This window comes from Lepeophtheirus salmonis, chromosome 1 (genome assembly GCF_016086655.4).
Source record: "Lepeophtheirus salmonis chromosome 1, UVic_Lsal_1.4, whole genome shotgun sequence".
Classification (NCBI taxonomy): Eukaryota; Metazoa; Arthropoda; class Copepoda; order Siphonostomatoida; family Caligidae; genus Lepeophtheirus; species Lepeophtheirus salmonis.
Window position 1 is genome coordinate 26,108,463 of NC_052131.2, and position 16,868 is coordinate 26,125,330.

General features: G+C 31.5%; 2 protein-coding genes and 2 long non-coding RNA genes across 20 annotated transcripts; 2 read left to right on the forward strand and 2 right to left on the reverse strand.

The window, feature by feature from the left end:
- Positions 1-477: 477 nt before the first annotated feature.
- On the reverse strand, positions 478-5,267 carry LOC121121220 (uncharacterized). 16 transcript variants are annotated; one of them, XR_011781207.1, is made up of 12 exons: positions 5,028-5,112; positions 4,644-4,730; positions 3,688-3,955; positions 3,505-3,625; positions 2,981-3,429; positions 2,688-2,852; positions 2,313-2,533; positions 2,026-2,249; positions 1,820-1,956; positions 1,509-1,753; positions 1,265-1,446; positions 478-821 (listed from the first exon to the last, which is right to left on the reverse strand). XR_011781207.1 is itself a non-coding variant. In XM_071890096.1 (12 exons), the coding sequence occupies exons 4-12, from the start codon at positions 3,859-3,861 to the stop codon at positions 1,326-1,328; spliced, it is 1,857 nt and encodes a 618-aa protein (XP_071746197.1). In that variant the 5' UTR covers positions 3,862-3,955; positions 4,376-4,398; positions 4,644-4,730; positions 5,028-5,267; the 3' UTR covers positions 478-1,325. The 16 variants fall into 16 exon arrangements, 13 of the variants coding, with proteins under 13 accessions (XP_071746197.1, XP_071746193.1, XP_071746199.1 ...); XR_011781206.1 differs by lacking the exon at positions 5,028-5,112 and adding an exon at positions 4,376-4,398 and having other exon boundaries at positions 4,644-5,024; XM_071890096.1 differs by adding an exon at positions 4,376-4,398 and having other exon boundaries at positions 478-1,446; positions 5,028-5,267.
- A 155-nt stretch (positions 5,268-5,422) lies between these two features.
- On the forward strand, positions 5,423-8,152 carry LOC121121201 (uncharacterized). Of its 2 annotated transcripts, XM_071890080.1 has the most exons (4): positions 5,423-5,592; positions 5,728-6,097; positions 6,156-7,380; positions 7,429-8,152. In XM_071890080.1, the coding sequence occupies exons 1-4, from the start codon at positions 5,423-5,425 to the stop codon at positions 7,890-7,892; spliced, it is 2,229 nt and encodes a 742-aa protein (XP_071746181.1). In that variant the 3' UTR covers positions 7,893-8,152. The 2 variants fall into 2 exon arrangements, with proteins under 2 accessions (XP_071746181.1, XP_040572014.1); XM_040716080.2 differs by having other exon boundaries at positions 6,156-8,152.
- Positions 8,153-8,914: 762 nt separating this feature from the next.
- On the reverse strand, positions 8,915-10,886 carry LOC121121258 (uncharacterized). The gene is made up of 3 exons (XR_005865370.2): positions 9,955-10,886; positions 9,566-9,751; positions 8,915-9,494 (listed from the first exon to the last, which is right to left on the reverse strand). It is a non-coding gene; the product is annotated as an uncharacterized lncRNA (long non-coding RNA).
- A 1,332-nt stretch (positions 10,887-12,218) lies between these two features.
- Positions 12,219-12,752, forward strand: LOC139907608 (uncharacterized). Its single transcript, XR_011784323.1, has 3 exons — positions 12,219-12,237; positions 12,289-12,428; positions 12,491-12,752. It is a non-coding gene; the product is annotated as an uncharacterized lncRNA (long non-coding RNA).
- Positions 12,753-16,868: the final 4,116 nt, after the last annotated feature.

Sequence of the window (16,868 nt, forward strand, 5' to 3'; positions counted from 1 at the left end):
ATCAATTCAAATTTAATCGCATATCCTCTTTTCGTACTTTATTACTACATATTCATAACATGACAATATTCCTTCTTTATTGTAAACTACAGTACATATTATATTATATATGTTACTAGGTATATAAAATGTATTTATGAAACAAGATGAGTAGTGAATCATCAATATTCCAGGGAACTAACTCCTTGCCTTCTTGATCAGCTTTTAATAATGTTGAAAAGGGGGGAAATTACAGTATATAATCTAATATGATTGATTTATATTATTTGGGAATAGGCATTTTGTACTTAAGTAGTAGTAGTACTAAGTTACAGATGAGATGATGAGGAAGATAATAAACTATCTATCATGTGTTCTGTTGCTTATTACCCTCATGAACTTTGTACTGGACTCGAAGCATTTGAAAATACACATAACATATACATTTATTTTATTTAATTATTATGAATATATAATTATAAAAGAATATCATAAATATTTACTCAAATTTGAAAATACTTTATTAATTAACCAGACATAAACAATTTCATTTCGATAATAATAATATGTAATGCACTAACATTCATTACATAAAGGATTTATTACGTTATGATATTTGAATAGACTAACCCATAATCATGACAAATAATTATATAGTTAAATTAATAGTCAACATGTAATTATATAGATATAAAATGTAACAAAATATAAGCTTTCTCAAAAAACGAAAAAAAAAAAGAAGCATAATATTAATAATAAAATTAACTAGCTAGTCCGATTGGTCAATTAGTATAACATTCTAAATGGGTTCACATAGCTAATAATAATGACTGTTGAAGGTGCTAAGGGACAGGGTAATTTACTTTACCATTAATGATAATAATATAGCCACTTTTGAAAAGCAAAAAGATGGGGGATTCTGTTTTTCTGCCCTGGCGAAGGGCAGCAATCATCTTATAATATCCCATAATTATGTTGACAACAAATAGTTTGCATACATCATGATTCATGAGTGACCTCTTTATTATTCCCTTTGCTATATATATACCTATGTATAGATACATAGGTTGTATAGTAAACATGAATGCTTTACAAATTGATAATAAAAAGGATTATACTATGCTATTTGAATTGAAAGTCAATTGTGTTTAGGAAGTCTATTTGGCATGAAAACAATTTCAAAATCAATTGATGACGGAATAAAGCAATTGTATATTGCATTGCTTAATGTTTAAATGGATAGATATGAATATATATGGGCTATGTTGAAAGATTATGCTATTACTTTTATCATTAATGTTCCCGTTCTCTACTATGGGGACATATATCATTCGTCCAATAAATATTCAAGTTCTGGGTGATGGGATGGATGAGGACTCACGTCCTCCACGAATTCGAGCGTTTACTATTTTCATTGCAGATACTTTTGCTCTTTGATAGGCACTCACCGTATTCAGTCCCAAAAACCTGGGAGGAGAAAATGCATTTAAATAAAAGAACCGTATACTACTCTGCATGGACTTACTCACCTTAAGAAAACACATTGTAATACTAAATTTGCACCCACGATTAAAAGTTTAACTGTGGATTGTGGGTAAAAATAGCAAATAGCCCATCCTCCTCCAGAAGCAATACACATTGCTGAAACAAGGGACACAGTTTGAACCCATTGTAAGGGTGTAAATCCCTGTTTGAGTGAAAATGTCGAGCCTTTTTCAACCATGTATTCGGCAGAGCAAACCTTACATTTCAAGGCATCAGGATTGTCCGCACTCTATTCATATCAATCAAAATAAATGATTATTATAAGTAAAAAAGTATAAAAGAAACAGAAACTCACCTCAACTAACCATCTCCTTAAGCAATCGTGATGTACTGCACCAACATCTCCTCTACAATTGCAAGGATTGATGAAAGGACCAGCATCTGTTCGGTCATCGTCATAGCATATCCAACACTCTGGACCTTTATCATCATCTGTAATATAATATCATCATATTTCTGGATAATATATATTCAAATAGTATTAAAGTAAAATCTTATTACCATCATCAGAATTATCGGCATGAGACTGTTGCTCCTTCAAGTTTCCTGCTCCTCTGACATCCCTAATACTTGGGGGAAGCCGCTCAAGTATTTTTTTAGGATTAAGACACCACAACTGTTCGGGTCTAATGCAGTTCCAGAGTACACATGGAAACCAAACAGCAACACCCACTTCAAAGATCCGAAAAATAACATCGTGTGTGTTGAGTCGACTTAAATCAACTCTAAAAGTCAAAATGAGATTAATATAATTTAATGACAATCCTATCATCATTCAAAATAATTACTTGGACTTCCAAAATTCCCCCATGGTTTCAGCAAAGAGAAATCCCACTGTGACCATCATCATGACAGCTTGGGATAATAAACCTAAACGAGATTGATGTAACTGACTAGTATTGACCAATTGACCATAATGAAGATCGTGTGTATTTTTAATTTCTTTGGTATTTTTGTTGTTATTATTATTATTTGAAGTAGAAGTGTTATTAAATGAACTATAATTGAGCTGAAATGAAGAAATAAATATATAATTATTAATTATATCTTCGTTTAAATCCAAATTAGACTCATTCAAAATTTGTATACATATTAATAACATTACAACAGAGGACATCCATGCTAAAGACAATATTTAATAAGAGTAATTTAAAATATCATACATTAGCCTCCGTGAGCAACGTTTCCGACGTTTCTAATTCACTTCTGTCCATATTTTTAAGACAAACTGACTCCCCAAGAATCATTTCATCTGTAGCTGGACTCACAATTCTAGATGAATTATTTATAACAGATGGGACTTGAGACACTGTAAAGCCTCCACGAACCTTAAAAAATAGAGAGATCCCTTATATGTATTATAGCAAGACATGGACAAAAAGCACCACATAAATGATTTCCCACAATAATAAGATCCCTATCCTTTTCCCATACTAAAAGTAAATAGAATGCTTACCTTGACAAAAACTTCGACTCCATACACAAGGAAGAATACAACACATATAAACATGAGAACTGCAAAACATCCATTGAATACGTGAGTATAAAATTCTTTTTCTTCTTGAACTTGTATTAAGATTAGCTCAGCCAGGAGAAGAGTGTAATTAATGATATTAAATGTAATGAATCCCAAGTAGGACTTGGAGAGGAAGCGAGGCCTTTCCCATCGTATTTCAGGGAGATGAAATACCTCGGCCCAAAAACAGACAATGAGAGAGCTTCCAGTGAGAACAACTGGATAATAGGCACTCATTAGACTTGTAGACCACTCCGAACCTATAGTGGGAGCTGCAAAATATGCACCTCGGAGAATAGAGGCTAAAAATACCAAGAAGTAAATACACTTTTGCGTAGTAATTCGACATGCTCTGAGTATGGAGGGGTTTTTCTTCATACGAAGAAACTCTATGTAACAAAAGTGAAATAAAATATAGAGCTGTCCTTGGACTATAATAATAGGTTATCTAAGTGAATGCTTACCAGCATGAATGCACATGACGAGTTGAATAACGGATGTCAATGCTAGAAGGAAAAAAATAGAGGCAAAGACCACATGATAGTAAAAGTTGATGGTCTTGCATTCTGATCCTTCAAAACGAATCTATAGATGCAAAAATGAGAAGAATAGAGAATATAATAAATTATGAATGATAATCGCCTTACCTGACAGTAGCAAGTCCCATTCAAACATTCCCCTCGACCTGAGCAATTTAATTGACATCCCGTAGAGAGAAGTTTCTCACTCATTTTAAAGAAAAAATGATGATTCTTATAATTGCTAATATCCGATGGCTCTATGACAAACAAATCATTCTCTCTTTGACTCAAGAGTTCCATTATTTTCCTCTACCCATACTTCTTACAAAAATGGATCCATTGTAGTAATAATATAGTGATTCATTCAAAAAGACACGAGAGGCAATTTTAACATCTAAGTAAATATAACAACATGAAGAAGATTAGTGTAGTTACAAAGCACTAAATGACTATTGAATATATTACGGTGTAAACTACAGGAAATAAGTAATTGAAAAATATATAAAATGATTAATTATAATATGACGTATTGAGTCACGTCCCATTTCATGATTTTTTATATCAATCAAAAATATCAATATGTATTGATATAATACAATTAAATCATCTTTATACTAACACATGAAAGAGATAAGGAGCCTTGGGAGATTTAATTGCGTGCGTCATGTTTGGAGAATGAGGCGTGAAAGGGGATTCAAGGCTATGGATGATGGTTTATTTAAGAGGTAGGGGACTTATATTAATTTTAAAAGATAATAAAAGTGGATCTTTTTGTGGAGTAAGGAGCACATTGTTTGTAAGAAAAGAAGCTCACCTTTATTTAGATATTCATCATTTCTAAAAAAAAAAAATTGTTATATTAATTTATAATGCAGTTACTTATTTGTAACTTATAGACTACAGTAGAGAAGAACAGCGAGAGAGGAATTAAATTTTTTAGAAATGAACCGTAAATTTTGTACAAAGAAGAAGAAAAAAAATAGAAAAGAAAGGCTCCCAGAGTAGAGAAAGGGCCTCAGTAGTAGAAGTCTCTGTCAGTGGTAGTTTAGTTTATATATGATGACTACTACGAAGGGAATTACCTCAGTCTTCATTCAAAACAAAGACAGGCGAAGATGTTGCTGCTGAGAAAAATCTATGGGCACTTTGGACAACCAGAAATCCTGGCCCTATTAAACATTTACACAAAGAATATAGCCTAAGAATTGCAACTTGCAAATTAACTATAAGCAAACATATTAATATTAGTGTATTACTAATTACTATCCATATATTTAATATCTGTCTTTCCTTCTGTTCTCTCTCTCTCTCTCTTCGATCTCAGCAGCAAAATGAAAGACAAATAACAGAAGGACAAAATGCTGAGATTGGATAATATTAAACATTAAAAATATGTAAAAGAAAAAAACTCATTATTTAGTAATAAGCCTTCTATTAGTTACTTATACAGACTACTGTCTACTAACATTGTTGTTGTCGTCGTTGTCGTTATCCAAAGATGGACACACAGCACTAGCTCGTAAAGTGAACGAGTACGAATGGCGGACCACTAAAGAATTAATAACAAAGAATGACGTATCAACCAGCTTACACGGAACATTTATATCTATTCACACCACCTCTTTTTTTATTGTCTGCTCAGTGCTCACACAACTAGCTGTCATCATTTGTACGTATTTTACCAGTTACCACACCAAGAACTGACTGCAATTATTTCATCATTATTCATTAATATTAGTATTATTACGTTTAAACTTTCTTATCCACTCAACCTCTCACATAATTCCCGCTTTTTCTCTTCCCTGGCTTTTTTAATATTGTTATTTATTTTTTATACCAAAATTATGCAAGGTGAGTCGTAATGAATGTTGTGGACTCCGAGAAAGTGGCTCAAATATTCAATGCACTCAAGAGCAGTTTACAATGTGGTATCTGCTATAGTCACTTAATCAATCCGACGACTATCACTGACTGTGGCCATACTTTTTGCTCCTTGTGTATTAAAGGAATTATTGGAGCAAATAAAAATAGGTTTACTTATCTGTTCCAAGGTGTTAACAATATATTTGTTCGAGGGAAATCCTTTTTGTTTTGTTTTGCAATTATATTAAATTTAAATAATTAGATTAGGCCTTGGATGGAATAAGAAAACCGCTTATTTTCTAGCCGATGTCCTTATTGCTCTGAAGGGACTTTTTCCCGCCGCAAAGGTACATTTTTGGACTCGAAAGTATCTGAATTACTTCGCTATGTGGAGAGGCTAAATTGCCCTAAGGAATCGGAGGGGAAGAAGGTCACAACATCTAAAACAGATGGTTTTCTCATTCAGGGTCCCAAATTGGGAGTAACGAAAAAGACGGCGAGTAGGAAACGTAGAGGTCGAGCGACTTTCAGCCTTGAATCCAATACAGAAGATGTTTTTCAGCTCAAGAGTGACCAATTGGATATTAATCATTTTATGGAATCGCAACATTCTGATCATGGGAATAATATCGTGAGTGTCTCTCTTCTCGAGGATGAAGATGTGAATATTGCTGTAAGTGGAATGAGTCTCTATTCCAAAAAAAGTTTATATTATATGTTTTCATTTGCAGAGTCCCAAGGATGATTCTACTCCTACAGATAAAACTTTTTCAAAAACAGTCTTACTTCCTAACAAAGGAGAGAAAGAGAAAAATACGAATTTTTATCCTAATGGTCTAACATCACGTATTACTGAGCCACGATCAAAAGTAGCCAATTTCTTCAAACGGGGCTCTATACTTCCAGATAAACTCCCAAGACGAAAAGTATGTGCCTTTAATCAGTTAGGGTCCCTTTTGCCTCATGTAGCTTCTAATCTTGAATCAAAATATCCATCCATTGATTCAATCCTTGCACGAAAACATGAAAATAAAACTTTTAAGTCACCCTCTACTCCCTTGGCAAAGGAGGATCCATCTACTCCTCTTTTTTCTCATCGAAGATCCTCTGAAAAATCTTTTAAACACCACTATCATCGTCGGCTCATCAATGATAGTTACTCTGCCTTTAAAAGTAATAATAGCCTTAGAGATGAAGAAGAAACCATAAAAGACAAATATGGGTCTTTCAGACGTCTATCCAAAGAAAAAATCATTGGGGCTCAACCCTTAACTCAAACTTCAAACCAAACTAAAACTAAGGATGATTATACACAGAGAGAAGTCCTTAAGGAAATGATTCCTTCAGTCAATGTGGAAATGGCAGTGGAGAAGCCAGATGAAAATGAGGATGATGATTTGCCAACTGGGCCAATAAGCTTGAAAAAAATCGACAGCAACTCTCAGAATAGGACACCATCTTTATCTCAAAAGAGCGCACAGAACCATGACACTTCCGATATAGAAGACGGTCAATCAACTCAAGAAATGGTACAAAAATTAATGAAGCTCAAAGAGCAAGCCGCCTTACTTCATCAAAAGATAGAAAGTGAGAAAAAAATACCACCAAGTGACGAAGAGGATGAAATATTCCTAAGCACACCTGAAACATTACCCAAGAAGAAGAAACGACCCCCCATTGGATATCCATCCTCAGCTCGTAAGAAACTTAAGGTAAATACTGATGAAGGTAATGGAGGCTACGTGTTCCCTTCGGGGACTAAAGTCATGGTGAGTGCTCTACAAACAGATTATGACTCGTCCTGTTATAGAAAGTTTTGTGAGATTTACGAAGGTCAAGCCACTTTTCTTAGTGGGGATTTTGATGAATCTATTAATATCCTCATTCTCAGCACTGTGAATGACGAGGATCTCCGATGTAATCGAACTGTCAAATATTTATTTGCTTTAGCGTCTGGTAAACTCATAGTATCCACTAAATGGGTTAGTGATTCCCTCATTTCAGGATCTCTACAGAATCCCGTATCCTATATTGTCAAAGACTTTTCGGGATTTAATGGCCCCCAACGCTCATTTCAAAGGAATGAAAATACTCCTCCACTATTTTCTCAATTTGAGTTTGGATTGATTGGTGAGTTTGACTCTGATTTTGATGAAGAAAAACTTGCCAAATTGATTCAACTGGGGGGAGGACGGATTGTACGAAACATGAGTGAGATGACGAATTCGGATGAAAATGTGAATTTACTTGTAGCTGACAAAAATATCGAGGAAAATAAACGGATTCGTAGAGGTGAAGCAAATCAGATATACAATGAAACTGGAATAGCAATTGTGGAGAAAGATTGGATAGTTGATAGTTTGGGAAAATATTCGCTCAAGGGAATTATTGATTACCTCATAAATGACGTTGAGTGTCTTTATGCGCGTAAAAATGACTATTCCTGTCTACTAATGGATAATGATTAAGTCATTATATTATAAAGTTTTCTTATTTTGATTAATTATGTTATTTATAATACTAAAGATGATAAACCCTTGCATACTTATCTTGTTGGCTAGAGGTTCTATTAATAATTGTTGTTGATAATGTTAGGTTATTTATCTAATTAATTAATGGAAATCATTTCCCTCTAGACGGACTCTTGGAAATTCCATCTTTTTATTATGTAAGTAACTAGATAATTTGCTTACTCATGATTTTGAAAAATAAACTAGAAAATGATAAATGTTTTTCCCGAGTTGTATCCAACATTGCTCACTAATACGTACATGTGTGTTATAATGAGTCTTCATTTCATAAATTTTCTAATACTCGTCTCACCCCAAATCTCTTGATTGGTTCTAGGTAATTTTGTCCCTAACATTTTTTCCTCGAGGACATTTTGTCGTATGACAACTTCGTCGCCTTTTTATATTATCGGTTTGAACTTTACAATTGTACTTCAATCCGATAAACTAAGGGAGAAGAAGAAGATAAGGAAAATAATTAATAAAAAAGTAATCTGTTATCTTGTATTCTTTATACATTACTATTTATAAGGAGAAGGAGTAAGGAATCATGGATCTGGAATGATGAGTCTAATTCGATTGTGCTCATTTACTTGTGGAACGTTAATGCTTGTGATTGAGCTTTTTAATGCCTTATTTTTTAGGGATAGCATAAATAATATTCATGGGAGATTATGTGTATTTCTAGTAAAGTTAATTAGAATACACCCGACTTTTCCCATTAGATTATGGGACGTTTATGAACGAACGAGAAGTGAAAGGATCTGAAAAAAAAAAGCTTTGAAGGGCTTCACAATGCACTACAAAGCTCTATCTCATGCATGCACTCAAATTTATGGAAAAAAATAAATTGTTTAAAAAAGACAGAAAAGTGGTAAAGGGTATTGAAAGAGGGGATGGCACCTATAGAATTTTTTTTACTAAGACATACGTGAAAGACTCCAACGACAAGTACTACATTACACTCCAATCGAAAAATTAAAATAGGTGAGAAGCATTGCCTTTAATAATTAAAACAATTTATATAATCGTTATTCTAGTAAATGAAGGATATAAAATCATCTTACTAAAATATTTAATTTGTATGAATTATAACTAATGACTTGAGTATATATATATATATATATAAATAGACAAACTATCGGCTTCTCCAGAACTGATCTATAAGTATATAGCATAAAAATGCAAAATTACGTTAAATAAAAAGTAATAAATGAAGTATTAAGAGATAAAAAGTCGTACTCCACAACATAAAAGTAATGAAAACATAGTATCCTCCAGGGCTGATGTTTTTTCCAACCAAGGTTGACAAGATAAACATCTTGATTGAGTATGAACGAGAGAGACAGAGTTCCAAGAGGGGAAAAAAGGCTTCTGAAGAATGAAATTAAATTCGGGAAATAAACAAAGGAGATCATTGATTAAGAGATAGTCCATCATGATGACTTAACCGACCATCTGTGATAGAGATATTTTAAAGTAGCTTGTCCTGATATGATTTTTTGGTGATTTTCAGCTTGAGAAGGAAGTCAAGGCGGAGTCTACAAGGAATAAAAGAATCTGTAGTAATATCAAAATAACTAATATTAATAAGAACAGTAGATATGATAGAGAAATATGAGGCTACCCACCGTCTTCGGAAGGAGCTATGATTCATCAATAAATATTCCTTTCTTTCTATCGATAGAGCTTCCTCCATTACTTCAAGCCTCAACTAAGCCCACTACGATGATTCATTTACGTGTAATATGGATATCCCATTCTTATCCATCATATGATATCATTGTTACTCAGTGTGTGAAGTGAGAAATGGTTTACTTGGTAAAAAGTAATAGAGGATATAAAATAATACGGTAAAATAAAAATATATAATAATAATTGAAGTATTTAGTATTCTGAAATACACATAATAACTACAACTTTTTTTGTATTTAACGTGATTATTATTCTCAAATTGAATAGCTCTGTAAAATTATAAAATGCAATATTTTTTGAATAATACTAATTACATAATTCTTACACAAATCTTTAAATGGAGGAAACAATTATTATTTAGTAGATACTTTATCGAACATCCCTTTAGTTCATCATCCATCAGTATCACTCTAAGGTCAAGAACTAATTCATGAATTGATTTAAGTCTATATTATATTTATTCATGTGAGACTTGAAAGATCACAATACAAAACGATATGAGCTCTACCATATCTTCGTGAGTCCGTCCTTGGTCACTAAAAAGCATACTCCGAGGGTTGAACTTCTTTCCGATCATCATCTAAAATATTAAATGATGATGAGAGCCAGTCGAACCTTGTTTAAGAGTCATTAACAAATGAAGAGGCGAGGAGACGAATATATGGATTCCTCTCGGCAAACGAACGTTGTTCATGAATACATGAGATAGATTCCCAAATAAAAAGTCGTTTAGTCAAATAATTAATAAGATGAATACCTATAATCTTTTATCAAATCAAGCAGTTTTCTTTGCCATGTAGATAAACTTAGGATGATTGTTTAAGTCAACATATGTAAAAGACGTGCACTCTCTCTGTATAAGGTACTCCCTGGACCAGAATAAGACCAAGTGAGATGAATCCAAGAAAAGATATGCACCTTCGTGTGCTATTTGATCTCGTTGATAGTAAAAGTCGATACGTTAAAGAAATAAGAGGTTATCCACCATCTTCGGACAGGAGCTATGAATAATGATTCATCAATAAATATTCCTTTCTTTCTATCGATGAGTGTTTTTTCCATTTCTTCAATCCTCGACTAAGGCCACGAATATGATTCATTAACGTGCCAAAAGTCAATGAGTCCTTTCGAAATAGACTCAGTACCCCAGATCCGTGATTCCTTACTCCTTATAATATGCAATATAAATAGTACAAGATTACAGACTATTACTTCTTTATGATTGTTCCTTTTTTTCTTCTTTCCTAGGTATACATAATAGTAAAGTTCGAACCGATAATAGAAAAACATAAAAAGGCGGCGAAGATGTCATGCGACAAAAACTCCTCTACGAAAAATTACCACCAGAAAAAATGTAGGGAGCGAACATATTACCGGAAAAAATACCAGTCAGCCTCTTGATTAATTACTAGTTCAGAACTTCGTCATCTTTAAGAGTCTATGTAAATGCAGGAAATAACAGAGATTAACTTCTCTGTTCAAAATCTCATTTTTCAACTGTCTCGGAATGTAATCCAGGACTGTGAATACGCGTGGGGGGATTATGAGGGGGTTATACACCTCTTTCGACTACAATTTTTTCTAATTTGTCGATAGACAACGTTTTTTATGGTCATATGACAGTATGTTGTAAATAGTGTTGAGACACGGTCCAGCAACGATTATTTTAATTTTTCGCTTCGGTCTCACTTTGTAGACCGATTTTGATTCGGTCTCATATTATGGGCCAATTTTTTTCGGTCTCATATATTATGACTATAGTTGATAATATTGTAGAGAAAAACGCGTGCAAGGAGGAGGGGAAAAAAAAGACATATGGTATCATTGTTTAGAATACTGATGTGATTATCATCTGCCTGCTTTATTATGATTTTTGAGGGTATAACGAATGTATTTATTAGCAAAATGTTTAATGAAGTCATAATTAAGGGTGATAATTTTGGTAAGAATACAAAAGCGTGCGAGGAGAAAAGAAGAATTACTTATTCATCATTGATTAAATAATATACATCTTCTTCTATCAATCATGAACGTTATCATTCCCGCCTTTATTATTCAATATTAATATAATATGAGATGGTGATAGTCGATAGAGAACTGAATAAAATCCCCAAAATGACGTCGCCTTCTGTCTGGATTTATGAAAATGGAGGCCCAGGAATTTGGAAAATACTTACCGGATGAGAAACAGATGGTTTGTCGGATTTGTCGATATAAATGTGCCTTTAGTCCCCTGTCTAGAATTACACGCCATCATTATCCTCATCTCATAACAAGAGTATGGATATTCATCTATAAAATCAATTTGACGATGAATACATCAAGTCAGACTTTAACTTTGATCTCACAACGATGCTTATTGCATGTAATATAACCTTATCCATTGGTAATCATCTACGTTCAAAAAATTTATGGGGAAATACAAGGGTAAACATATCCCTTCCCGAGGAACCATCATTAAATTAATGGAGGATGTTGGTACTGATGTCATATATAGAAATACATATAAAAATGTTTTAAGTCATCCACACCAAATGATGATCAAGTTATCAGTAAAAAGTATTTACGAATATCGAAATGGAACTCTGAATTTTTGTACTATCTCACAGTAAGTATTCAATTTTTTTAAATCTAACCATAAAATATGATTCTATTTTAGCTAAACATATGATGAATTATGATACACAACTCAGTAAAGGGCAAAAACAACTGCTTAAATGGTCACAACAACGGGGGTAGTAGCTTTGGATGGTTTGCAACTAGTTTGTCTGAGACTACTTACTTCGCTTTAAGACTTGGGTATGATAATTAGGTTTTCCAATATTACATAGTCAATAAATATTACTTTTTTATCACTAAAGGCTTAGCTATGGTTGATGAGCTCCAAGAAATGGTGTTCAGAAAACTCATAAAAGGCAAAAACAACTGTTTAAATGGTCACAGCAACGAGGGTAGTTACATTAGGTGTTGCATTATAATTAACAATTGTGTATATCCATCATGATAATAGTATGTTGTTATATAAGCATACCTAAGTAACGGGGAAAAATCTTTTTTGATGCTCTTAATAGGGAGTAATATCGCCAGACATTACTACATAATTAGCTTTTGCTCTAAATCTTTACGATGAATTTATTTACAAAAAAAATTTTTATTAGTATATTTATTGTCTAATTTTATGATTTTGACATTTACTTTATTATTAATAATTAGTTAGATCTCATCGGTAGAGATATATCTATCCTGTGCGCAATTGTATATAGCAACTTCCACATGAAGAAGAGGGGTGATTATTTTTTGATTAAACTCCACGTCTCGCTTGTGTATTGCAACCTAAAGTTATGACATATTTAACTGAATTCCGATGTCAGAACAAGAAAATATTATTTGGATCAATCTATTATTTCAATATTCTGTATTTATAATTTATTGTTATTATTAGTTATATGATTCCAATTGTTTAATTTTGTATATTTAACATAAATATGATGGTTTATTTTTTAGTATGTAGATTATATTTAATTTAAGCCTTCTTTTTTAAACTTTGAGCTTCAAATATATTTCAAATACTCTACTTTGTCGTTTCATTAGCTATTATTCTGAGAATAAGGTTAATAATGAATTACAATTTCATGGAGTGTGACGTTTTCAAATCTACTGTAACGGATAAAAACGTCGAAGTCAATTATACGTAGTATATCTTCATTAAACATTTTGCTAATAAATACATTAGTTATACTCTCAAAAATCATAATAAAGCAGGCAGATGATAATCACATCAGTATTTTAAACAATGATGCCGTATGTCTTTTTCCCCCCCTCCTCCTCGCACGCGTTTTTCTCTACAATATTATCAACTATAGTTATGTATTTAATATGTCCTTTCTGGTTTTTATCTTCTTATATAAGTACTGTGTTTTACGTGTTATAAATAGTATCGTCTCTTGTAAATATATCAGAGTATAGTTAGAATACACATGAGCATATAATCAGTGTAGTATCATTCCTCCACGTGAATTCTTCTCCTCATTTCTCTCGGTCATCCTGGATCTTTCCTATTATAAATAAGCTTGCGTCTCTCCCTCGTCAAGACGCAACATAAATAAATATAACAATGTTTGTGATGACTGATGAGAATATTACTATTTTATTGCATACAAAAAAGCAAAATAGACTTCTTCCTTACAATAGCAACAAACTAGCACTCACTGAGAAAAAGGGATTATATATATTCAAAGTGAATGGTGTGCAATAATATCGTGCCAAATTAGAACTCTTTCTATCTTGGCGCTAATAGACAAAAGGAGAAAATTGGACAAGTTCAAACTTGTAACAATTATTGGACAAGTTCAAACTTGTAACAATTATTGGACAAGTTCAAACTTGTAATTATTAATTATGCTTACGTGGTTTGTATAATGCAAATTGCAATATTATGCTAAAATGATATATATGCCGCGACTGTTATTAAGTAGTATTGGATCAACACATTTAAATGGTGGTCTGGCTTAACTTTCACATGGAAGGAGAATCATGTAGGAATGTGAATATTGTCTCAATTGTAGTGAGCGACTCATGTGTGTAAACATTACCGGCCCTAGACAACAGGTTTACAAAATTCTTTAATAGATTCTTTAAGGGAATAATTCAGATCTTTCTTTTTTTTTGTATTAAATGTCAATTTTCGTCTTACTTTTTCTACATTAAGTACAAAAATGTATATATTTGCCGTACTCTGCCATATTGTCCCTCATGCATATACAGTACAGTAATTTAAAGTCCTGCCATATGCACGATTATTCATGAGCATTCATTGATATAAGTAATTAACAATTTAAATACTAAATGCTTAATAGTTTGGGACTACTTGCTCACACTCTCTTATGCCGCTGTTTAATTAGTTACCAATGATCAGATTATCCCCAATAGAAGAGGGATGGGTATGGTAGCTCCAGCATTGCTTATTTTATAAGGTGCCAAAATGTAAGAAAAATAATTGAAATTTTATTAAAAAAAAAGTCAATTAACAAAAAAAAAAAAAAAAAATGGACATTAATTGTTAACTTAACAAAATTCATTTGAGAAAAATCTAATATTTCATTGGTAAAAAAAAGTCTTATAAAATAATGAAGATCTTTTTCAAAAAACAAGAAAAAAAAATAGATTTGAAGTTTTGTCATAAAAATAAGTGAAATTATTGTTAAAAAAAATATTCAAAATTTTAGTAAATTTAGATTTAAAAAAGAAAATAAATAAAAGGGACCTGCACATTTTGAGGTAATTACAAGAAAGCAACATACGACTGTTTTTCGTAAAATTAAGTCGATGTTAGTTTACTATTCTTTGTACTGTATTCTACAATTTTTATTATATAAATATTTTAATTAACCCTCTGGAGAGTACGCAAATTAGGGTTAATTATTATCAAAATATCCCGCTAAAAAATAATGTAGCTATAATAGTTGGTACAGATGAACATGCCTTTATTATAAATGTGAGGGATAAAAACAAGTCTTCATGTTAGATCTGAGTTGAATTGAACTGGAAAGAAATCTCAAATTTCACCAAAATGGTTCAAATTTGTCAATGAAATTTGTGCAATTTTGTTTTAAATTAATAAAACATGGATGTGCCTTGCATACAGTGTATATGTTATCTTGTCCAAAATTTGTTTTCGAGTTGTTAAGAGATATTTCATATAGCTAATGTCTTTTGCTTCTCTGCATTCGTTATTACCGTTTCTTCCAGGATCGTATGCTTTTGACTAAAAATAATCCGTACTTCGAACTGCAAAGATCTCATAGATATCATCGTCTGAGCCTCCTTTCTCCCAAGATTATAATACATTACTTTTATTTTTAGCTTTAGATAATTTTTTAACAATAAAATAATGAAATTCCTGCCAATATGTATTAAAGGGATATGACCTAGGATTTTTACTTTTTTAAATCATATCATTTGAAGTATATCAATCTTAAATCGTATTACAAGTGAAATATAAACATAGCTCACTGAGTTTTATTAATGTTATCTTGTGATTGAATATTTAAATTTAGTAATAGAGTTAACAAACAGGTATGAATGCTGCCTAATGGAGAATTTGTAGGTGTGTACTCTCCCTTCACCCTATATCTTACATGAGTAGTGTAGTCTTCATGTTTTATTGGTTTAGTTTTTAAAATAAAAATTGACTGACCTGCTAAAGCCACATTATTACTTAAAAATGTATTATGAAGTCCAAACATATTTTAATTCATGCTTTGGTAATATTTTGAATAAATGGTTTTATACTTTATAATAATAATAGAATATATTCTGATCTACTATTAGTGATGTTAAACTATCATCCAGTTTTAATTCATCTTTATGTTTGGTTGTAAAATATGTTAGGTTTAGATTTACAGAATTATATCCTTTGAGCTATTAGAAAATATATTTATGAATTAATTATCTTAATTTCCATCATTTTTTTTAGTATGATAATATAATTGAAGTTTAATCACCCTTTTGGTATAAAACTATGTTGACTTAGATTAAATACTCAATAAACATTACTTATTCACATTTCTTTATAGGTACATTCTTGGATTATTAAAAAATTACATGTAAATTTAAAACTAAGCAAAAATATTAATAAATTAATGTTTGGTTTATTATTATTAACAGCTAAATAGAATATTTTATAAGATAAATATGTACTAAAAATTTCGTATTGTTGCATACCAACAAAAATCACAATGAAAAAATTAATTCTATAATTTGTCTTACACAGTTTAATTCCATCATTTAAAATATCATATCCCGAATTGATTCAATTTCCTTAAAATATTAACCTCACAATGGATTTAAGTAAATAAATAATTCATAATATAAAATAAATATTAATTTTCTTCGATTTTTATTATTTAATGTTATTTTCATTTTCATATTTGCTATTGAAAGTAATAAAATTAAAATTAATTAATCCATTATGGGTTAATGAGTTAATTAAGATCTTATGTACTGTTAAAAGAAAATTTAGTGTTAATTTTCTATCTATTAATAGTTGCAAATAGAACTAACTTACGCCCTATTTCAATATTTTAAACTACCTCATATCAAGTAATATCGTCTATCACAAGTGATGAAGAAAAAGATGATAATAGTTCTTTAACAAAGTTACAAATGACGTAGAATACTTTGATGAAGACAAAAAAACGCAGATAAATGTTATTTGTTGAAAATTCGAAATGAAAAAGT

Bases quoted from the DNA above. Each gene is read 5' to 3' on its own strand.
- LOC121121201 (XM_040716080.2), top strand. From the start codon at position 5,423: ATGAATGTTGTGGACTCCGAGAAAGTGGCTCAAATATTCAATGCACTC. The intron at 5,593-5,727 runs GTTTACTTATCT...CTTATTTTCTAG, and splicing joins ATTGGAGCAAATAAAAATAG to CCGATGTCCTTATTGCTCTG. The intron at 6,098-6,155 runs GTAAGTGGAATG...TTTCATTTGCAG, and splicing joins ATGAAGATGTGAATATTGCT to AGTCCCAAGGATGATTCTAC.
- LOC121121220 (XM_071890096.1), bottom strand. From the start codon at position 3,861: ATGGAACTCTTGAGTCAAAGAGAGAATGATTTGTTTGTCATAGAGCCA. The intron at 2,853-2,980 runs GTAAGCATTCTA...CTATTTTTTAAG, and splicing joins GAGTCGAAGTTTTTGTCAAG to GTTCGTGGAGGCTTTACAGT. The intron at 2,534-2,687 runs GTATGATATTTT...TCTTCATTTCAG, and splicing joins CGTTGCTCACGGAGGCTAAT to CTCAATTATAGTTCATTTAA.